Genomic DNA, 23,444 nt, shown 5'->3' with positions numbered 1-23,444 from the left:
CAAATACGTGTGGCCATGGTGTGTAGCCATGTACATTTCCGAGGGATGTTCCCATAACTTTCATTCTAATAATTTCATCACAAGTAGTTTGCCCGGTTTGTTGGTGGAATGGGCAGCTTAAAATGAAATAGGGTTCACATTCACCACGGCTACTGATTCCACAAGAGAGTCATTCCTAAAGAGCAGTTTTAGAGATGAGACTGGTTAGTAGGGCAAATCTATTTGTTGTGGTGTGGGAAGGGCAAAAAAACTGGAATTATTCTCAACTTAATGAAATTGTACGTAACACAAAACCCAACTCAAAATTGCAATATACCATAAACAGGAAAGAGAGGGAGAGAGGCTATTAAATGCTATCATCAAGTGAATATGCACCACTGAAGAAGGAACAACATTTTGCTAGACCGATGATTAATACACATATGTTCAGGATGTTGACTATTATGATTCAAATTTTGGTATGCATGAAGCATACCAGCACTTACTTCCATTAATTGATACGTTTATTTTATTTAGAGAATTACATGTTTCTCATGTTTAAAAATGAAATATGTATATTTACCATTACATATTCTGTACTAAGAAGGCATTTTACCTACCCAATACCTATTGTACAGACCCTGTATTTCATTACATTAAGTAATTTGTTTAAAAAGTAATTTTTAGCATATACTTCAAAAAAATATGCTTGTGAAATTTTTTTGAAGATGGTGATTTGAAAATTGACCATTTTGAGAAAAAACAGTGCTTTCTCTCTTCAAGTTGTGAATAGTTCTGAGTCATTATAATTATTGCTTCTAAATATTATCAAATGGAAATGATTGGAAAAAGTTTGAAAATTTAGAAGCAAGAATATCTTGTTACCTACAGCAACAGGCATACCAAGAACCAAAACGATAGATATAAAATCAATTCTACAGATTAACAACTTCTCAGTAAGACCCCATTCCCTCTGATACATCAAGCTTAACTTGAGACAGCTGCCATGTATAGCCACGGCTGATCCTTTAGGTCACTCAGGAGAGTTGAGACCAGGGAGAAGAAACTTCTGCATGAAACAGTGGATGTACTCGCCGCGAAAAAGGAAATTCAACTGTCTCAGAGGCTGGCTAATTTTGCTCCACTCTGGGAGGTGCTTTGCAGAACTATAATTATGTCCTCGTACACAGTATGAAATAGTTTTCTTAACCATGCATTCTTAATTACACTACATGCATCAACTACATCCATTAACATGAAATACCAACAGCTTAAATCTTTAATTCTCACAAGGGATATGATCAAGCTTACCATGGTCACACTATTATCCCTGAAAAACTCTAATTATAAATTTTCATGTCTTGGATGATAAACAGTAAAATGTTGTGGTAATGAAAATATTAACGAAATCAAATATGAAGAAAGGCATTATATTATGCAATGAATAAATTAATTATGAAAGAATGTACTATGAGCAGTCAACAATCTGCATGGCCAGTTAAGTAATCTTGGAGGGATAGGAGTGGTGACATGCACTTGTTTCCACTCAAGAGAAAATACCATGAAGGAATCGCATGAGGAAGCAGAATAATTTGATCAGCTCAATTTCCAAGTCCACATCATCTTCGCAGTTTTTGTTTCTCCCTCGATGGAGTAAATTCCTAAATAATCACCTACCCTCTGACTCAGTTTTCAGCTAATACCTTCAGCTGATTCTAAAGAAGATTCATACTATAAATCAGCTGGTACCGTGTGCTGATGGTGTGCATTATTTGGATCTGAAATCCCACTTACTCAAGTCTTCACTAGGCCCTTTGGACTTGAGAAGCATTTTCCCATTTTCCACTCATATCTTCTCTCCGGCTATACAAACAAAGAGTTAGTCCACAGGAAGGGGATCTTGATGATGCCTTAGAAGATATTCCATAGAGAACCAACATCTCAATTTTCACATAGGTGCATATATCAATGAAGGAAAAAGTTTCTGACAGTGGGAAGCCATGGGAAGATGAAGCAAATGAAAATTGCTTTAGTTACACAATAATCAGCAACACTACGGACTTGGTCTGAAGCTGCTAAAAGCCACAAGGTACAAATGGACATAGGGAAAAAAGAAGTGGATTCCACTGACACTTGCTTCATAACCAAAGAGTGGAGATTTAAAGTTAATTTGGGAAGGAAAGAATAGTGATGACAATTATGGTATAGACAGTGATCAAACAGGCATTAATGATCATGCTTGCTTCTTTGAATTATGTCTTGGATCTTTCCTAGGGAGCCAAAAAGTATCCAGTAATATTTAAATCCCAATTTTGGTGGCCCAGCTGGTAGAGTGCTGGCCAACCAACAAGAGAGCCCACATTTGCTTTGGGGCAATCGCTTCCGAGTGATGACTATGGGCAACCTCAGCTTCAAGCCTTAGGACTATTTTGTGCACCAGATCTTCCTGGGAAACTGGGCAGCATGGGGAAAGTCACTGCCCCCTCCCACTATAATCTGTCAACTTGCACACTGTATTGACCTTTATAGATGTTGAGCTCTACTGGCACCGATCAAACAAATACAATAAATTTATAGGAATCAGGGTAACTTCATGGAATTGCATATTATAAGAAATAAAAAGCACTTTGCCATATTCTACACTATTAAATAAAAGAACCTGATCAGTTTTTATGTTTTTCTACCACTAGATTGTACCAATGCCACATTTTACACAACTTTCACACAACAAGTGAATTACTCGAAGAATATTACAAAAACTACTTAAAACAATTAAACATAATGGAATTAAGTACAAACTAAATTGAGCATGAAAACTTTACCTGATAACCTTCAGCGTTACACATTTATTTTTAGTTATGAGCATTAAAATAAAAAATAACTAAAACTTATTACATATTAAATTACAGCAAAATTAAATTTTCAGGAGACAAAATATCAGTCCAATGACTCACATGATTTTTGTGCGAAACGATTATATGTTTAGGAGGATTTCTGGAGTCTGCAAAGTGAAGAGCATCCCTAGTTAATCCAGGTACTCGGCAAGTTCCAAATATTTTATAGTATTGAGACATGTCCAATGGATCTTTTCCCAACTTCTCTACAGGAATGGAATGCCTATGCATCATGAAATAAATGGAACAATTGACTGAGAAGCATATGATTTAGCTAGCACACAAATGAATAAAGGGTACTGTTGTTGCACACAGTCTTGTCACTGCACCCATGAATAAAATTTACTTAAACCTGAACATTCAGGACATTCATTTCCAAAGTTGGGTAAGAATATCTTAACCAAAATATTCGGATACTCAAAAGTCAAATATTCATTGCATCAATCTTTTTCTTTCAGTCAATGCCTCCAAAGTACAACAGATTTATCCACAATTTTTAAAAAATTGAAATTAGACCAAGATTATAGAGGAAAAAATATAATCAAGCCTTTACATTAAAAAGCTGCCATTAGAAAATAATTTTTTGGTGAATGACTGCATACAACAACATACCAAATTAAGTTCAACAAACAAAACATAAAATAAAAATGTAAATTAATTAAGCACCCTGTGGAGATTTGAACATGGCGCACGGCAACCAAGAGCTCCCCATAATTGTGACAGCTATCTTGTCCCATGCATGTCCCTGCATAGCACATGCAGGGTAATCTGCCTGGCAGTGGTAGTCACAACTGGTTATGCAATAAAAGTTTGCACCTTCACACTATCAAATAAATAGAGTGAGATCAACACCAAACTGACAGTAAAAATACATATGTAGTTCTGAGGCCAATTGCTTCATTTCTATGCTTGTAATTTAATGATGACAGATTCAGAAATACTGAACACAACTAAGTTACTACTATGCCATTGACTTCTTTAAAACTAATGAATGTTCTGGACCTAGAGGCTTTCCTCACACTAAGATATCAGAATCAGTCATAAATAGTAATGAATTAGTTGAATATTACTGACTTAGACTTTCAGACAGACAAGATATAATTACACTTCTGCTTTATTTTATATTAATGTGTAATGTTAAATGTACGAAGCCCTAGATTAACTGCCCTCTAGTATTTTGCCTCTCTTGAAAAAAACTAAAAAACTACATGTCCACATCTTATTTCAAAGTTTATGTGGATAATAGAAGAACAAAAACCATCTACTGACAAAGGGAATCATTCTCGTAAAGAAAATTAAGAGAGGAGTCTAATCAGATATTTTGTTATTTCTATTTGCGGTAAAAATATGAGCTTCAGGCCAAATAATGGGCAGTCAAAGTGATTCTTCAGGAAAGTAAGCGAGAAGAAGTTTTGCTTATTTCTTGAAAATGCATGAACAACATATTGTTTCTTTTTAATTGTCAATTGAAGGATTTTGTAAGCAACATTAATTTTAAATGAAGATCATTGTGCGCAGTGCACTAGATCCTTATTAGAATTAACAATTAATGGATAAAATCCCAGAGAATGATTGAAAAATTTTTGTGATTACAACTAGTATATTGATCAAGCAAAGCACTTCATGTTCATGGGATCTAACAATTCACTGATTACATTATGAAGAACACGCAATGAGATTATGATAATGTGGGTTTGCTAGTCATTAATATTGCAGATATATAGACTAATAACTTAACGTTTTCCACTTTTAACAAACCGAACGGTATTAGGGTTAACCCTGTGAAATTTATCCATGATGGAAAGGAAACAAACTATGCTAATTTCACTTGAATAGAGATTTATTCACGACCCGGGTTTCAAACACTTAATGAAGTCACCTGAAGATGACATTAAGTGTTTGAAACCCGGGTCGTGAATAAATCTCTATTCAAGTGAAATTTGCATAGTTTGTTTCCTTTCCATTAACGTTTTCCGTTGTTTTTATAGCTTTGGAAAATGTGGCTTCAAACTGTTAAAAAAACTTTTGAAAATGTCACCAAATACAACCCAATTCCTTCTTGCAATGCAATAAACTTCAAGCTCAGGAAGTATATAATGTACTTCAACTCACAATAAAAACTTGACCAAATATGTACATCAGGAATAGGATTCTCATATTTCCTGTATCCTACCAAAATTCAAGCAGCCTATGATAATGGAAACGTGGTGGGTAGCCCAGCTCAAAATCCTAGAGAAACCTGAAATTTCTCTATTGATTTATGGGAAACAGGACAGATGATAACAACATTCTAATATTAACTACCAAAAATACAGTGGGAGGGGATAAATGATCTCATGAAATGTATTATACATACAAAAATATGTTTAAACAGAAGAAAATGTAACTAGAGTATTTTAACATGCAGACTCGAGTACCTGAGGGTGCTAGAAACTGCCTTTTCACATAGCTTAGTCAAATGATCTCAACACACTTTCCAATTAAGTGCATCTTTCCCAACAAGAGTAACAAACTATACGACCAAACAACATTACAAAGTAACTTTATTTATTGAAATTACTAACCCATCTAAACATCTTTTGTAATCCAAGGCACCAGCTATCATTTTAGCAGCATAACATAGCCTCTCATCAGCAGATTTGAAATTCTGCAGAGGAAACACCAATCCTGGGCTGGAGTAGACAGTTACAGGCCAACGATAGTCCAAGTAAGCGACGTTCAGCCACCAATCTGATAACTAGGAAGGGAAGTTCACAAAAATACAAAAAAGTAATTGAAAATGGTCTTCCATAAGTTATCAACTGGGTCATAACAAGAAATGCAATCCAATTTAGCCCTACTTCAATATTTACTCTACATTGGCAGTTATTATAAAAAAATAAGTATCGCATTTCTTAGTTCTAATATAATATTAGAACACTTATAACAAATTTATACTACATTAGCAATACATTTTTCAAACAAAATGCCATTTTCAAAACATTTAAGGAGATAATAGTTGTGAATCTTTTCATTCAAATAATTTTACTGATTGGCTAAATAAATAAGAAATATTTTCAACATTTAAAACAAATTATGTAAATCACCTAATATTTCAAGCTATGCCTACTTTTATGAAACTATGACAAAACAACTGGTCAAGGGGCCAAATGACTGCAGCTATTGCTTTTGGTTATGAGGAAAATCTAGTGTTTTTAGTGTTTAAACTTTTCTTATGGCTCCTTATATTACTCTCCAACATCTAATATGTTTGTGAATTGCAGAGGTTTTGATTTAGAATTCAAAATAGAAGTAGCCTTTGAAAAAACCTTGAAAATTTGGAAATTTCATCTAGAACTTTACATTAAAATGCAAAGTCAACATACCTAAGAATTAAATATCCACAAATAATAAGTAAACAAAAACCCCTGCAATTGATAAAGTGCTACTCCTGATACAGATACATAACATGGTAGGAAATTTTAAGAGTAGATTCTCACCCAGTTATTTGTGCTTTGAGCTTTCTTTTCCAGTAAGGACTGCAACTTTTCCCCAACACCTCCAGGAGCTCCAAACTTGGACACAACAGATGTGGTGATTTTAAATTCTTCATCTGTTATTAATGGTCTCACAGACCTTAATAACGCAAGAAAAAACAAAGACACATTGAACAATCCTTGAATAACAAAAAGATAATGTTTTAATTGTGAATTTAGAAAAGGATAATTAATCATTATATCAGTGAAATTTTCAGAAATAGATTGACTAGAACTAAAATTCTAAGTTATAACTGATAATTCACGAAAAATGAGCAAGTGAATGATTTTGTAAAAATTGGTAAATAGTTCACAAGGATGGAAAGTTAGATGACAAGATAAAAGGCATGCAAATTTCAACAGAAATTTTGGTAGGAATATGTGTAGTGCATCAAATAATTAATATCTTTCTACAGCAGCCAAAATGGCAGTGAACAAAAGTGTACTTCCCCCCATTTCATTGCATGGAAGTGAAAATTAGGAATGCCATAATAAGTATAAATGTTGACTGAATAGGGTTGGTATGGGGAGCATCCTTGTGGTAAAAATATGTGACAAAATGAGGGTTAGGCAGGTTATGAAAGAATACAGAACGGATGGACTGGTACAGTTAAAGTGCCAAGTATAAAAAAGGATGCTGTACTGGTTCGATTATGTTAAGAGTATGAATGAGAGCTGAATTACCAGGCAGAGAGAAAACTAAAAAGTTTGAGAGGCAGGGGCATACTGAGAAAGCCATGGCTGTGTGTGTGTTTAATGAAACTCTCATGACAAGGAATTTTAAGAGTCACAGGTATAACAAGAGCATGTATGAATATGATAGACCTAAAAAAAGTACTCATGAAGAGGGGACTGTGAAAGAAACCAGTAAAAAAAGGCCTACTATGGCAAAAAGTCAGGCTTCTTGACTTGGCCTCATGGTAAAGAGAATGGCATTAAACATATTCAATGTACTTTAAGTGAAAGTAGTTACTTAGATTAATGTTCAGTTAAAAAGTCCTCCATGACATTTTTCATGTCTTTCTCAATGAAGGCTACTTTCATTCCTATGTAAAAACTGCAATAGTATCACCAATTCAAACAAAAGGCCCTGGTCATGATTCAGAAATGTATAGGTCAATTCCAGAATTGTCTGTTTTCTCCATAATATTAAAAAATTTAATGTACAATTTTATGGTAAATTACCTATAAAATTTTGATTTTATACATTCATCAGTATTCAGCATGGTTTTAGAGTAGGTAGATCTACTACTTCAGCGGCCTTCCATTTCATTAAAAATGCATGCCGATGGCTAAATAATTATCAGCAGACCATTGCCACATTCTATGATTGTAGCAAAGCTTTTGATATAATTGATCACTCAATACTATCGAAAAAATTGATAAGCATAAGAATTTCAGACACAACCTGTCTATGGCTTATGTCATATTATGCAAACCATCAACAAATTGTTAAATTATGATGCAACTCCCACATGGGAGCATGTACCTTCAGATCAGTGCCACTTGATGGTGGCCTCACATGGATGAATCATTGGGTCCTTCCTATTTATTTTTTTCTAACAATTACCCACATCTTTCCAAGAAAAATAGCACTGTGGTTTTGTAAGCGGGCAATACTACCATCCTGAATTCTTGCTGTTTCTCTATTGATAAGCACAAAAAATACTATTAAGAGCATGTCCTTGAGGCATCAAGAAAACAATCCCACATTCAATAATAACATAACTTGTTTCAAGATATTTCTTTGTAAAATATCACCCCATCCAGGAGCTCATTATTAACAATTAACAACCATACAACCCAGCATTCTTCAACAGGCAAATACCTCGGTTTTCACTTACATGAGGATCTTAATTTGACCACACACGTCAATCATCTTTCTAACATACTCCAAACAAGTTTTTACAAGCGAAGTATATTAGCACAAATTACCTTCAGCACACCTTAAAAGTTGTTTAAAATGCCAATATTCACTGACATCTCTCATATGGTATAGTCTTCTGGGGTAGTTCCATGGGCTGCCTCTATAGCATTCTCATTAGGAAAAGTCAATAGCCATTTTTGGGATATCAATTAGATCTCCAGGTAAGCCATTACTTGAGTATCTTAAAATCTTTTCTCTCCCTTCAATATATATCTTATACTGCTATTATTTTTGTTTAAAAATTCCTTCTCCGTTCCTTTTAAATATTACTTACCATAAGGCAGAGAGAATATCCATCTAAAGGGTCAAAACCAGAGATGTTCTACAATGCAACAATTTCAGAGTGTAAAAATCATTCCCCTTGACTGGGATTCGAGTATGGATCTCTCAATATCCGGTCAAGTGCTTTAGCCAGTTAAGCTATTGAAGTGTCCTCTTAAACTCCAAAAATTTTTATAGGGGCTTTAAAGGTACAATATGTGACAAACCACACATACAATGTCACAGGCTACATTTTTTTCCTTTATCTCAATGTAAATAGTGTAATACTCACTAGTTCTATGTCTTTTGATCATTTGAACAAAAAAATTTCATACTTCTGTTCACCTCACTAATTAACTATGCATAGGCTATATCTTCACCCATTGATCCCTTGGCTGGCCAGACAGTCACAGCAATATTATCAAATTTATTTTCAATTCTCAGTCCCTCTAAGTATAGTCTCACAATACAGAATGGGTCATTAGGGTGGTCAAGGAAAGACACCCATTTTACTCTGCAGCCAACACATTGTGATCACTCAGATCCCATCCCATTTCAAACAAACTTTCTCCTATTTTGAAATAATTTAATAGTGCTGCCAATTCCACTCCGCCTTATTTAACTTGGAGATAACCCAAGGCATCCTATGTTTTACATTCCTTTCTGTTATTGATGGGTCAGTTCCACTTTTTTTGCTTCCAGTGATGGTTCAGCTTACGAGTTTCCAAATTATTCGTGACTTTAATTATTAAAGTTATCATGGGCTCCACAGTTCAACATCCCATCCAAAGCAGGGCATACTTTACATACCTGAAGTGCTCTCCAAATGGCACCCTACCAAAATATGGCCTCCAGGGCTGATGTTTTTCATTTTGATTCTATAAAGAACTAAAGGATATGGACTTAATTGGCCCAAAACTACAGTGCATCAATGTTCTCGTCATTTCATTGCCATTAAGGCTTCCACTTCCACAAACAATTGTGATACATGAATATAGTCTACCTTTTCTCCAACTTTTTCTTGGTGATTCTTGAGCTTCCTTTGCTTTGGAACGATAAACAGCCTTTGCATTTGACCTGTACACTCGATTTCAGGATAGAGATTTAAAGTGACTGAACCTTACTCTCCAAAAAAAAGTTTTATAAAAATTTTCTAAAAGCCCTTCATCTTAAATAATTAGAATTACCCGAACGAATACAAACTGCTACTTTGTCATTTGCCCCTCTTCAGGGCTACTGTATGCTATAACTGCATCTTAGCCTAACTTTTGCTCTTTCGGACTAAGTCTAAAAAACAAATATTTTCTTGATCCCTGGACCAAAATGACCTTAATTTACAATGTGTTAAGCGTCCAAGTGGTCTACCCTAATGGATGCGCCATAAAGATTTCATACATACTCTCCATATCCACTAAATTCATTTAATTGGATATATAAATCATTTTCTTTTTTTATTCCCAGAAAATTCATTCGCCTTCTAATTATATACATATGTTCACTTTTCGCTGCCACAGTAATTTCCATGTAAATCCAAAGGTTGATTCACGGGTGGGTTGCAAACTCACACAATATCAGCTCTTTGGTGTTGCTTCGCAATCAACCATGAACAACCATTGATCTCAATGCAAATGAATGTCCCCATCCTGAATTTCACAGACTGTAAGACTCTACACGAAGTACTTAACTCACCCATGAAATCCACCTACCTCTAGGTATATTATAGTGGAAACTACCCATTAAGATCTCTATCTTGCAAATTTCCTCTTGGTTCAGTAAACCATAGGTGTACAGTTGGTTTCAATAGATACTATTGTATATAAGATGGTGAAGTCTTTTGTGCCCAACTGTTTCCGGTACAATGCTCAGCATCCAACTGAACTTTACCCAGGTTTCAGAGTAGGTAAATTACATTCATGTTTTCTTATTATACCTTAAGAATAATATTCAATATCTACATATTTGGCAGACTGTACTCAATGGGTACAGTAGCTATTCAGTATACGGAATAAACCCAGTTGGATTTATAATCTTTTTTCATCAAAGAGCAGCACTTTCCACTCTATTTGTCGACAAAAGAAAAACATATACATACGTACATTCATTACCGTGGTGACGAGATACACATGCATTATAATTTCAATCTTGAGAAGTCAAGTTTAAAATATTCACTTAAAGAATACAACGGGTTTGAAATCAACCAAACCTCAATAAGGTTTTAGAACCTATTACAGCTAGTCTGTCTAGCAGTATGGGGAGAATTGTCATAGAATTTTATGGCCAAGGTATCCGTTCACATTGACTATATCCGACTACATAGACCTACCCAAGCCAGTAGGACGTTCCGATATTCATAGCCCACACCCATTAAGAAGCCTTTCAGAAGGGTCGGAATACAACAGGGTACTGAAACCACACGTATGTTATCCTATTAAAATACTTCAATTCAATATATTCATTGACTTTAATAATTGAAATTTGTGGATAGCAGAGAGAAATTTGTATACCACGAGGAACGTAAATTAAGAGGTATAAAGAAGGCTGTCACCCATAAATGTACCGCAAGCTACTCATACCTGAGATATTTGTCGAGAGTCTTCTGAAGAGGTGGGACAGGAAGCTTTGGAAGATTTTGCTGTGTCATTAAGTTCCTCATCGCCTCAGCAATCTTGGAATCACGGTTTGAAAATGTTTTTAAATACGACGGACGAGCCTAAAACCGCAATAATTAACAAAATGTTATTCAATGTTTTCACAATAATTGTATAAGGTACATTGAAACCAGGGGATCTACTCTATAGGGTAACACCACTTGATTCCACTAACCACGGCTCGGAAAAATCCTACGAAACTCATCATCTTGAAATGTGCCGTACTACCGGTTTAAACCTTTGAATGCGATGAAGTTGCAACTTGCGCAATGTTACCAATTTAAAGCTATTCTTTAAGTTACTCTTCAGACGTTGGTATTTTGAAGCTGTAACTAATTGCTAACCCAATTTGGACTTAATCGAGGGTAAAAAGTTAAAGTAAGTTTTACAATGGGAAGTCTGTTTAGAAACGATATAAAAAGACGTTGATTTAAGCAGAATACTAATACCTTTATTAATACCTCATCACTTCATTCCTTTCTCACGACGACTTTAACATCTGCCTATCGTTTTTACAGCTGCTCTTTCGCATTCGCGCTGTAACCTCTTCAATTGTCGTACGCACTATGGTTATCCCGATTAAATTGGCTTCGTACACTGGTAACGAAACGTGTTGCGGTTAATCTGTATAAATGAGTGAAGCCATGAAGTTTATGACCATAATTGGAATCTCTCATAGGTGATGTGAAACTGAGGAGGAAGTAAATAGGTGGCCGAAGTAAAAGCTAACTGATCAGCCACAAGGCGTTAAATCCCATAACACAGTACAGCCTTCTCGATTAAGATAATTAAAATCCTCGAGAATATGTTTAGAAAACCGTTCGTGAGCAAACCTGGATTTTGCCCTAAATGTGGCACTATTCTCCCCGCTATGGAGAGCACTGGGAATATAATATGCTACTCGTGCAAGGAGGAATATAGTGCGATTGAAGGTTTGAACACCATAAATTCTTACAATTTAACCACTTGCCATCAACGTAATTCATTTAACTTGTAGCGATATGTTAACTAAAAATGGGTAGCTCCTATAGTCATGGACTGCTTTCGCTCGTACTGTTCTGAAATTACGTTTCCAAGGAGGGAAGTGGCGGAGCAGGTCAATAACATTAAAATTACTAATAGCTTGTGCTTCCTATTATTGCCTTCGGCTAATTACTTGGATGTGTTAATTCCTTAGTGCCTTATTCCTAAAATCTTGAATATTATTTAAAAAATTTCAGATACTTAGTTACTTTTCTGTGAACCGCCATATAATATTTCATATCGGCGCACAGGTACGAGGGAAAATTCCTTCAACCACCTCTCGGCGCTTATTTCAGATAATCTTACCTTAATTATATCCTCTATGGATGGATTATACTTTTTCTAGAGCCAAGGGAATTAAATCCTAAGTTTGTTCCATTAACGTGATGGAATTCTCACTCAACGGGAAGCCAATTTTGCCCTCCCTGCAAACTCTTGGTTGCATGGTTACCAAAGTGAAATAATGTACGTTCTCTCCAAGTAATTCAAGAATAACATGCACATTGCCTGGGTATTGTTTCAGTTTATTCAGCCATGGAAAAAGAGTACACAATACATTTCAACTCAATAACTGGTAAAAAGTATGAAAAGAAGGACACCGGTGGTAGTGAAGGGCCAATAGTAGAAAGACAATGCCCAATGTGTGGCAATGATAAAATGGCCTATGCAACACTTCAACTACGATCTGCTGATGAAGGGCAAACAGTATTTTACACGTGCATAAATTGCCAGTAAGTATAGCATTTCTTTCAGTTCCTGGCAGTAAAATGTCGATAAAAACGTAATATAATCTTCTCTTTACAGTTACAAAGAATCAGAAAATTCATGAGAACAACAACATCATACTGACAGCATACAACTTGAGAAATGGTGAGATTGATGTACACTCCCCTAAGTCCTTAATAAATATATAAAAACACCATTCATATGCTGAACATGTAATCATCAATGTCAAAGTTTCACCTTAGACATAAACCACAAATTAATTTACATAAAAATTCTCTTATTGTAAATCACCTCCTGTTATAAGCTCTATTATATGGTCTTGTGTCATGATGATGTTTCAGGCTGCCCCGAGATCTTGTATTGGCAGTACTGAGGGCAGGATTCAGCGGTAATCCCCGTGATGGTCCAGCATTCAACTCAAAATCTTCTGATGAGCCTCTTTCCATCATTTTCAATTTTGCTTCAATTGCCTGTATAACACTTAAGCGACTAAGACAAAATTACCATGTTAGAATGTATGAGTGCAAAGATTTCATCTTTTATTGTAAATAAAATGCTGGTCAACCGGATTACCTGACTTTCTTCTCGTTTTTGGTTCCAGCAAGTGCCGGTATTTCCAACTGTGGCTTGGGTCTTTCCAAATCTTCCTAAAATGCATTAAATATATGTTATGAAACATATATCTACATCAAATTTTGAATAACCAAAATAAATTGATAGGATGCCACTTGCATTTTTCTCTGAATTTTTGTTAGTAATGCCTACATGCATGTAACTTGCATGTCATAATGTTCATATAGAGCCAGAGGTACAGACATCAGTTTTAATTAGGTACATAAATGAGCGGGATTATGACTGTGAGCTAAGTAGATTTTACAGCAAGTATTCTGGAGCAGACAAGTTAGTTCGTTATAATTGGGAATTATGTGCAGAAAAATTGAAGAGTTTAAATTTTTCAGTGATGAATTCCATTTCTTAAATATTATCAGAGTGGTGTAATACACTGACAGTGGGTTATTCTTATAATTTCCCTGAACATCCCTAACTACCTTAAACCTTTTCAAAAGCCTTGGCCTCATTTTCCCCAATGAATGCCTTGGCACCAAAAACCATTCAACAATTATTGATTTCAGGATATCAGTTTCTACAGACATTTTACAAATATAAACCTAATCCTCTGCCTGATATTAATGGCTTACACTCAGGCTAAATTGCCCCAAAGTGGTCTACAAGAAGTTTAAGCCACTCACTAACAACAAGTAAAGCTAATAACTGAATAAGCATGCACTCACACTACCAATCAAATGGATTTCTTAGCAGCGATTTATAGAGGTAATGAATGGCTGGGGCTTGAGAAAATGCATGTCAAGTACATGTATAACTGAATATCCACAATAGGCTTCACTTCAGGAATATAAATATGGTCACTTTCTCACAGTGGAGGCAAAGGATAGAGTTTTGTTGGTTTTATGGACTGAATTACCTATGGTTAGTTCAGGTAAGGGTAATGAGGCTGAAATTATTTTGAATGCTTCGGCTTTTTGTCAATCAGTTCCATTTTCATAGTCAGAAATAGGGTCTAGAGCAGACAAATTACATGAGAAGGCCCAAAAGTAACCGGCCTGACCTGGAGATGGCGGTAGTTCTTTAAAAAATATCACTGTATTAGAAAGTATGCATTCTATAAAGCATATGTTTCAAGTTTGAAGGTGCTATATTGTTTAGTATTTGTTTGGCAGCCATCAATAGTGAACTTTTTCAGTAAATTTGTGAAAATCATCATTATATGATGCAATACTTTTATTTGAAAGACCTCAGCCCAGCCAATATAAAACCTGAACTGGATTCTAATCTGGGTGGGTCTGCTCCTTCATTTACAACAGTGAAATATTGGGTAACCGAATTGAAACAAGGACATACGAGCTGTGAAGACGAGCATTGCATTGGTCGACCAAATGGGGTGATGACTCCACAAACGGTGAAGAAAATCCACTAAGTGATACTGGATGATCGTCGCTTGAAGGTGCACAAGCTAGCAGACATAGTGGGCATTTCAAAAAGTATGGTACATTGCATATTAACTGAAAATTTGGATATGAGAAAGCTGTGTGCAAGATGAATGCTGCGTTTGCTCACACTAGGGCAAAACCAGTGTCATGAAGTTTCAATTGAGTATCAAGCAAAGTTTCACAGCAATAAATCAGAATGTTGGCGTCATTTCATAACCATGGATGAAACCATGGGTCCATTACTTCACCCCCAAGACAAATGAACAATCAAAACAATGGGAGAACCGGCTCCATAGAAGGCGAAGACCGTTTCATCTACAAGCAAGGTTATGGCGTCGGTTTTTTGGGATGCGCATGGGATAATTTTCATTGACTATCTTGAAAAAGGAAAAACTATTAACGGCGAGTATTATGTGGACTTATTGTAACGTTTGAGCAAAAAATCAAGCAAAAGCGGCTGCATTGGACTAAGAAGAAAGGATTGTTTCATCAAGACAATAAACCAGCTAACAAATCCGTTATGTAATGGCCAAAATTCATGAATTAAAAATGGAATTGCTACCACATGCACCCTATTCACCAGATTTAGCCACCTTGGATTATTTTCTGGGCACAAACTTGAAAAAATGGCTCAGTGGTCAAAGATTTTCCAACCGTGAAGAAGTGATGTCAGAAGTTAATGGCTATTTTGATGAGCAAGACAATTCTTATTATCAAAGGGTATTGAACATCGCTGGGAAAAGTGTATGGACCTGAAAGGAGATTATTTTGACAAATAAATACATTTTTTTCCAAAATTTTGTGTTTTCTTCGTTGGGTCGGGTACTTTTGGGACTACCCTTGTATAATGGTGCAAATCTGTTGATGAAGAAACAAATATGTTAAAAGAGAATAGGACATGGGTATTGGTTAAGCTTTGTAGTAACAAGTTGGATGAAATGATTAAGCTTCAAGAAATTTTCATGAAGTAATTTAAGATAAGAGACAGTGATCTGAATTATTTTCTAAGCATTCAGACAGGAAATATATGTTTCTAAGTCAGTAAAGTTATATAGAGAAGTTATCAAAATGCCAACAGCCAATCCTAAATTAAACAAAAAATAAAAACAAAATCTCCCTGTGATATAGAAATCTGTACCCATAGAAAACAACCCCTGCCAAGAATTGATTGGTGGTCTTATTTACACATGCATGACAATTAAACGAAACTTACAGGCAGCTCTTGTTTACTATACTGCTCTATAAAGTCTGAAAATCAGAATAATCAACAGCTTCGTTAATTTAAATACTCAGGTTGAACTTATGAGCACACCATTATGTTCTTGTGAAAATGCTGGAGTAACATTTTAGAAATTAATTAGTAGGGTAGTCCAGGATCAAATGACTTTCTTCTAATGCCTTCATTACTTTGTTTATCTAGGAGATATTATTTTTAGCCTGTACTGATTATTTACCTGAATTGAAACATTTTATTTTATTCAATGTGAATCAGAGTGGATTGCCCCATGTTTGGCAAAGTCAACATTATATTTCTAAACATCTTATCCGCTGTCTTGCTCCTAATGGTATAATTTGTCGTCAACTGGGTCAACTGCAATCAAGGTGCAATGCTGACAGGACAAATCTGTTTCTGAACATGTATTGAAATTCTTATGATAGCATAGTATTTAACGATTTCAGAAAGCTAAGGTGGCTCCTTCTTCCACTGAAGCATAATTCATTGCCCAAGTTTCTACATCTGTATAACTCGTGGCTGAATCATTTCATGAAGGAATAAATATAAAAATGCATTTGCCAATTACAATGTACAAGGATGATTGATTGTACATTGAAAAGCTGACAACAGAAGTAACTCAAGCATGTTGAAATCAAAATGTTTCGCAAAAGGACATGGTTCATGAAAAGTTTGTAAAATTGTGTCTCGGAATGACAAGTGTTAGATATTATTACCCAGAGACTAATATCCAATGTATTTTCTAAATATACAATAGAACTTTCAATACATGAGATTTAAAATGAGAAATTAAAGAAATGTAAAGAAGGATGCACATACAAGATGTCTAAAACGTACCCAATCTTTGGCCAGAAAAATGATGTCTACCTGACAGGGTTGGGAATCTAATCCCCTTCAAAAAGCCAACACATTCTTAGTCCAACAATCTTCATGCCTCCGGAAGGCATCTTTTGGAACTACCTGCAGAGCTGGCATTATGTTCTGCATTATCCCCTCTCTACTCTCAAATTGGGATCCTTTTAGTAGTGCCTTAACCTTCAGAAATCATTAGGAACCATATTTGGAGAGTAAAGAGCTTTGCGGGCAACCAGTTCCAATTTTTACCAAGAAGACGTTGGTGAAGTAGAATGGATGGGATGAAGAATTTTTTTGAAGAATTTTTGAAGAGGTTTGGTCTTTTGCAGCTAACTGCATCTCGAAAATAATGGAGAATGCCTACATCTAACTACAATTCCATACCTGTTTGTTTACCAGAATGTATCTGTACAAGGCTACAGTGGTCAAAGAAGACGGCACCACTTTAATTTTGCTCCGCACCTATCTCACTTTTTTGGGGAAGAGGAATACTTAATTTGTACGTACTAGGGTTTGCATTCCCCATTGTACAATACACCCATAACTCATCCCCAGTTATGACAATGTTGAGGAACTGAGAATTAGTGATATACTTGATTTAATCTCATTTATTTTACAATTAATGTTGTATTTTTCAATTTTTTCACTCTGAAAGTCTGTAACTGTACAATTCTTGGCCTTTTGCTCTAAATCCCCTTTATGATCAACTCCATCAGATATGACTTCCTAGAAGCTCTCAGTATCAATAGTGAAAAGGTGTTTAGTATTCCACATATTTTTATGATTGTGGCATAATACTTTTCATTCCATCATAACATTCTCATGTGCTAAGTGAAAAAACATACATAGGTTTTATGTAACTACGGAAGAAAAGTAGCATCCGTTTTGAAAAATGAGAAATTAAAAAAGAAAGAGTGAAAAAAGGAATTTCTGACACAAAGATCACAAATCACACCTAATGGATAAAAAAATCTTTGTAATTTCATCCAAATAGAGACAGAAAGAGTGACAGAAGCTTGAGTGTCACATAACCATGCCACGGTTTAAAAATAGTGGCCATATTAATAGACTTCATCGCCAAAATAAATTCATGAATACAAATGGAGAGGTGTGCACATGGAGGAGATGGGACCACAATGGCTGGGTAAAGACATGCAGTGAGTGTTAATCTTTGTACATCAAATAGTACATGGTGAATTCAAGAGTTTTAGTCAGATTTGAAAACTATAAAAATATACACAATTGATAGATATGATTAAGAAAATTGGCATTCATGTTACATTTACATACCTAGAAAAATGAAGTCAAAAATCAGTATTGAAAAGTATTTTTAAATAAGAATTAAGTTTAGCAATGTAAGAAAAGATACATTTAAGGTGGGAATGAAGACAAGACTGACACACATCAATATTACCACAACCTCATAATCATAAATACCAAATTGAAATACAAAACGTTGAAGAGGGCAAAACATAAATTACGATGCAACAAGCATATTTGGATGAGAAACACAAGAAAATGATTCAACCCAGTGAAAGACAGAATATATGAATGACACCAGAAGGATATTTAAATAACTCAAACAATATGCCCTGCCTTCTTTTAAATTTCATCTCCCCCCCCAATGCATGCATACAATGTAGTCATTTGTTTTTCTTACAACCCAAAACACTTTGTCAATACTTGACACCCATTTAACAAAAGTTTTCAATCTACCAATTGATGTGCATCCTCTTTCCTCAATGACCATGTTTTCGAATCATAGAATACCACATTCCAATTTAAAGTTTCCAACAGTCTTCTCTTTAAATCTTTACTAATGGCCCCTGTCGATGCCATACTCTTTGTAAAAGCTTCTTTTATTGCGCAAATCTTCTTTTAATAACCTTACTAGTGTTTCCACAATCTAAAATCTTGCCAGAAGAAATTTGAAACAAAAATACCTAAGGTTAATACTAGCCTTTGAAACTTTAAGATGCAGTAAGGGAAATAACCCGATGGATTGGACAAACCTTGAGGTATTTTGATATTGTAATGATTGCAATGGCCCTCGAGGAAGAATGAGGAGAAAATATAAAGGGCAAATAAGGAAATACATTAGATGGAAGAAATAGGGGAGTAAGGAAGTTAGCTTTAAAAAAGGAACAGGACTGCCATCTTGCGTTATTTGTATTGAAATGCCCATATTTGTATTTTGACACTCTCTGCGGTATTGTATTTCCATTCAATGAAGCAGTATAGCTGACCGACAGCAAAATAAAACGAACAATCTTTTTCCTTCACAAAGCATAATGGATGATTAAATATGGGGAATTGGTGAAGACTAAGGACTTGAATTTCAACATGTACTGAACAAAAATGAATTTTAACTGGCTTACCCTGCTAATACTGTGCGCCCATCTCAGGACAATCCTCTTGCAACCAACAAGTTTGCCATCCAAGGCAACCTTGGCTCTCGTGGCGTTTTCATTACTTTCAAAAGTGACGAAAGCATAACCTCTCGGTAAGCCAACTAACGGCCCAGAACGATGGAATAGCAGGTCGAACTTCTCAATAGGGCCGTATTTTTGCAGCAGTTTGAGGAGTTGATACCGTTAGTAAGTAAAGAAAATAAATTATTTGCTGACGCTGCTTTCTGAATATTCAAGGACCAAAAATGCTCCCTTGAGATATTTAATTTTGTAAAACTTACTCAGTAATTCTAGAGTCTAGATTTCCAATCCACAGTCGCCTCTCTTCGAGTGCCTTCTCTGGCAAGGGCTCCAATGGTAATGGCTTCTGCAATGGCTAGCGCAATTATAATTTGACGAGGTTATTTCAACCAAAGCCATGCAATATTATGAATACAAGAATATCCACTATTACCTCTACTCCACTCATTCTGCTCCAGGGAAGATATATTCGATCATTTTAATATAATAAGCAGACAACAAAGCATTCAATTACCCATATCGACCATTTGCTACCTAAAACAATTGAATGAGCAAAATCAGACAAAATAGACCCCAGTCCAACGTTGCCATATGGGATATTTAACCACTGATTGGACGACAGCACAATTTCGGCCACTTTAAGCTTATGCTTAAAAATACAAACATACTTAAGGATAAATGTATTAAAATAGTCGCAAAAAATATTCGTATAGCTTATATTTTCTGGCCAAAAAATGGCTAAATTCGGGTCAATCGTGTCAGCATTTATTTCTATCAAGCATGAAGAAAATAGTTAAAGAAATCAACAGAAAGCATTCTGCCAAAGCATACTATGAAAACGTATTATTGACTACAGACATTGGTTCATAGGTCGTAGGGTGGCAGCATATACCCCCCTCGCGAAAATCTTTCTTCCCCGTGGAGTTGACGGAAACCTCTTCGGGGCTGATTCACGACTCGTTCGAACAAACCCACCTCCGTAAAAATGGGTTCAAACATGGCACAGGAAAATGAGTTATATATTTCAGGCGAGCCAATGCTTAACGGATTAAAATTAGATTTATAAAAAATACCTAAAATGTGGCAGCGCAGACCTGATGATTTTTTGTGAAAACTCTACAATTACTTCATTTGATTGGAACACCTCATTCGACTTTTTGTCATGAATAACCCCTGAGTAACACAAAACAAAGGTTGGTAGAACCAAACCCTCACTTTTCTGGTAGCGCATGTTCAACGAAAGGTAGAGGCACCCGAAACTCCATTTAAAAGATCCGCACCAATTCATAAACATGAATAGTGTAAGAGTTCGTCTCTAGAGAACTCTGAGCGACAATTAGCGTGAGCTGGCAACGCTGCCTCTTAATCTTTATTCGTTTGTTTCCGCTGTATGCATAGCTTTCGGCCGGGCTGTGAAACAAATTAAAGTGGTAACAACATGGTAAGGAAATTTCCCGTAGCGTGGTTTTTGCGTATATTATTTTGATTAATGTTTTCATATTACTTTCCAGTTGCCATTAACACTGCTGAAAACAGCTCAAAATCATCCTATGGTATGCTATGGACATGAATTATTAGCATAGTTGTGTAGTTAAAATACATTTGAGTAGCAAAGTTTCATTTACAGCTTGTCGAGTTGAAAAGTGGCGAGACATACAACGGGCACCTGGTGACATGTGATAATTGGATGAATATTATGCTTCGAGAAGTCATCTGTACCTCGCGGGTAAGAAAATAATCAATCGCGTTTCGTGAATGACGTTTTACCGTAGTACTAATTCTTATGTCTCTAGGAAGGAGACAAGTTTTGGAGGATGCCCGAATGTTACGTTCGTGGTAGCACGATCAAGTATTTGAGAATCCCTGATGAAGTAATTGACATGGTTAAAGAAGAAGTGGCGTCAAAAGCCAGGGGAGGTGGTCGTGGCGATGGAAGAGGTGGAGGCAATCAAAGAGGAGGACAAAGAGGGCGGGGAGGTGGTGGCGGACGAGGTAATGTATTTGAATTACTTTTCTTATTTATTATCATTGTGTATTTTTTTCTTCTCTTATTTATTGTTATTATTGTATCTCTGAAATGGAATTGTATTTTTCAGGTGGATTTGGAGGGAGGGGACGTTCTGGGCCAATGGGAAGAGGAATGGGTGGGCGTAACATGGGCAATAAAGACAAAATTAAGTAGCCAAAATTGTTGAAGGAATTCATATGTACTATTATTGTAATTATGAATTTTGATGAACTTGTTTACTATGTAAATATTTATAATTACTCTCTTATTTGATGTAATAAAATTACATATACCCTGTAATAATAATAGAAGTCTTGATTCAAACTAGGTATAAAAGTTTGCATGTTCTATTATGAAGGAATCACTCACTTGAATGGGTATGATAAATGGGACAATAGTTTTGCATGCCATATTGCCAAATGCTCTCGATTAACCACTGTATTAAATGGATTTGATGGTGAGCATTCGTTCTGCATGTGAAACTTGTGATGCCACTTGGAAGTTTAAGATGGACCTTCACTAGTATTACTAAATTTAAAAAGTATTTGGTGGCAACATTACCTAATCATCAATAGTGAGCAATTATTTTGAATTCACACATTCGATGCATACATTCCACAGGGATTTAAAATCCATGCTCCAACTTTGATTAAACTCCAATTTAAAAAATTTGTAACGTTGAAAACTTTCAATGGGCCAAAACATATGTGACTTATAATTTAGCTATGATTGTCGCTCATTAGCAAAAGTATATAGCAACTAAGAATTTTTATTTTCTTTGGTATATGAGAGCAAATTATGCTAGTACTCTCGGTGCATAGTAAAAATTGATGTCATTTTTAAATATCATCATTAGATTGACAAGGGAAGTATCTCCTTCCCATCAGTGATGCATATTCCCTGTAGAAAGAAACAGTCACAGTGCTGAACTAATAAAATATTTCAAGGTATGCTGTTTTGGCTGCTGAGGTTTGCTGCATGTAGAATACTTATAGATGGTTTCTTTGTCATTGCAATATGGATAAATGTTGTGGCCAAAAAGGTTCTACATTGAAAGCCAGCTCAGAATCTGTGAATCACTGCGAGCTAGTGGCCTTTGATATTTCAAGGCATTGATTTTTTCTCTGTGATTAACCCCTCACCTCCATCCTTTAATCCCATGGCATGTTTTCTCAAGTATGTTAATTGACCTCTTCTGTTATGTCACCAGATATATTCAGGGAATAACTTCCCCCTAAGCAAATTATGCAATGAACCCCACTATCAGCTGCATACATTTAAAGGCGTTGATAGAATGTACCATCCAAACTTAATTATAATCATGGACAGCTCTTCACTAAACAGTGACACCTTTTTCACAGCATTAAACCAAGGGAAATTTACAGCAGTGAACTGACTACTCACAGAATGACTTCAGTGGAAGGTTACATTAGCAATCATCAAACCAGTCAAAATAGACAAATGACTTTTACAACATATCCTCTGGAGTTGTATCCTATCTCTAAATCTGTTAGCACACCAACCCTTGGTTCCAAAGCACTCACTAAGGAATGTAAGCAAAACTAGATTGCCTTCTGTTCATGCAAATAAATTGTATTGACTATTGTATGCTATGCATAAATTTCATCTTATCTGCCGAAGTGAAGACTTTTTTTATTAAGCCAGGAAATAGAGTAAAAATAACATGTAGTCAAGTAGAAGAAGTTCAGGTGATCTCTCTGACAGCTCCACAGACTGAGTCGGGTTTTCTGGGCACCAGAACTTCCTGGGAAACTACAGTTGGCACATGGTAAGGAACTACACCCCCTCCCTTCCCTGAATGTGTGAATTTTACTTGCCATGCAGTTTGAATGACATGAGCTCTATGGTCACAGATCATAATTAACTCGAGGAAAGATTTATGTGGGCAGTGGAACTAATTTTCAGAGAATAT

At 35.6% G+C, this 23,444-nt stretch overlaps 4 protein-coding genes across 6 annotated transcripts in view; 2 read left to right on the top strand and 2 right to left on the bottom strand.

Moving 5' to 3' along the window:
• Positions 1–11,721, bottom strand: part of LOC139688263 (carnitine O-acetyltransferase-like) — a 29,500-nt gene extending 17,779 nt beyond the window's left edge. The window contains exons 1-6 of one of the 2 annotated variants that reach the window (XM_071585738.1): positions 11,674–11,721; positions 11,400–11,578; positions 11,150–11,286; positions 6,353–6,488; positions 5,438–5,610; positions 2,934–3,096 (exon numbers count right to left, since the gene is read on the bottom strand). In XM_071585738.1, coding sequence (XP_071441839.1) covers positions 2,934–3,096; positions 5,438–5,610; positions 6,353–6,488; positions 11,150–11,286; positions 11,400–11,432 — 642 coding nt within the window. In that variant the 5' untranslated portion in view covers positions 11,433–11,578; positions 11,674–11,721. Of the gene's footprint in view, positions 1–2,933; positions 3,097–5,437; positions 5,611–6,352; positions 6,489–11,149; positions 11,287–11,399; positions 11,620–11,673 lie in introns of those variants that run through there. The other variant, XM_071585745.1, reaches the window with a different exon arrangement.
• A 49-nt stretch (positions 11,722–11,770) lies between these two features.
• On the top strand, positions 11,771–13,542 carry Polr1H (RNA polymerase I subunit RpI12). Its single transcript, XM_071585726.1, has 5 exons — positions 11,771–11,824; positions 11,904–12,156; positions 12,771–12,978; positions 13,052–13,117; positions 13,315–13,542. The coding sequence occupies exons 2-4, from the start codon at positions 12,030–12,032 to the stop codon at positions 13,074–13,076; spliced, it is 360 nt and encodes a 119-aa protein (XP_071441827.1). The 5' UTR covers positions 11,771–11,824; positions 11,904–12,029; the 3' UTR covers positions 13,077–13,117; positions 13,315–13,542.
• LOC139688245 (probable RNA-binding protein 18) lies at positions 12,751–20,040 on the bottom strand. Of its 2 annotated transcripts, none has more exons than XM_071585704.1 (5): positions 19,937–20,040; positions 19,764–19,858; positions 19,450–19,663; positions 13,547–13,620; positions 12,751–13,462 (listed from the first exon to the last, which is right to left on the bottom strand). In XM_071585704.1, the coding sequence occupies exons 1-5, from the start codon at positions 19,949–19,951 to the stop codon at positions 13,261–13,263; spliced, it is 600 nt and encodes a 199-aa protein (XP_071441805.1). In that variant the 5' UTR covers positions 19,952–20,040; the 3' UTR covers positions 12,751–13,260. The 2 variants fall into 2 exon arrangements, with proteins under 2 accessions (XP_071441805.1, XP_071441813.1); XM_071585712.1 differs by having other exon boundaries at positions 19,764–19,849.
• An 839-nt stretch (positions 20,041–20,879) lies between these two features.
• LOC139700066 (U6 snRNA-associated Sm-like protein LSm4) lies at positions 20,880–21,771 on the top strand. Its single transcript, XM_071598551.1, has 5 exons — positions 20,880–20,944; positions 21,015–21,056; positions 21,131–21,229; positions 21,297–21,495; positions 21,600–21,771. The coding sequence occupies exons 1-5, from the start codon at positions 20,942–20,944 to the stop codon at positions 21,683–21,685; spliced, it is 429 nt and encodes a 142-aa protein (XP_071454652.1). The 5' UTR covers positions 20,880–20,941; the 3' UTR covers positions 21,686–21,771.
• Positions 21,772–23,444: the final 1,673 nt, after the last annotated feature.

Source organism: Hetaerina americana, unplaced genomic scaffold (assembly GCF_022747635.1).
Source record: "Hetaerina americana unplaced genomic scaffold, ioHetAmer1.1.p SCAF_1, whole genome shotgun sequence".
Lineage (NCBI taxonomy): Eukaryota > Metazoa > Arthropoda > Insecta > Odonata > Calopterygidae > Hetaerina > Hetaerina americana.
The sequence above is the reverse complement of the archived record's forward strand: the minus strand, read 5'-3'. Positions and strand labels throughout refer to the sequence as shown.

Excerpts from the sequence above, each read along its gene's own strand:
- LOC139700066 (XM_071598551.1), top strand. Across the intron at positions 21,230-21,296 it reads AAGTCATCTGTACCTCGCGG|GAAGGAGACAAGTTTTGGAG; the intron begins GTAAGAAAATAA and ends TTATGTCTCTAG. Across the intron at positions 21,496-21,599 it reads GGGAGGTGGTGGCGGACGAG|GTGGATTTGGAGGGAGGGGA; the intron begins GTAATGTATTTG and ends TGTATTTTTCAG.
- LOC139688245 (XM_071585704.1), bottom strand. Across the intron at positions 13,621-19,449 it reads GGGCGCACAGTATTAGCAGG|GAAGATTTGGAAAGACCCAA; the intron begins GTAAGCCAGTTA and ends AATGCATTTTAG. Across the intron at positions 13,463-13,546 it reads AAAAACGAGAAGAAAGTCAG|TCGCTTAAGTGTTATACAGG; the intron begins GTAATCCGGTTG and ends ATTTTGTCTTAG.
- Polr1H (XM_071585726.1), top strand. The coding sequence starts at position 12,030 with ATGTTTAGAAAACCGTTCGTGAGCAAACCTGGATTTTGCCCTAAATGT. Across the intron at positions 12,157-12,770 it reads GGAATATAGTGCGATTGAAG|TTTATTCAGCCATGGAAAAA; the intron begins GTTTGAACACCA and ends GTATTGTTTCAG. Across the intron at positions 12,979-13,051 it reads TACACGTGCATAAATTGCCA|TTACAAAGAATCAGAAAATT; the intron begins GTAAGTATAGCA and ends TTCTCTTTACAG.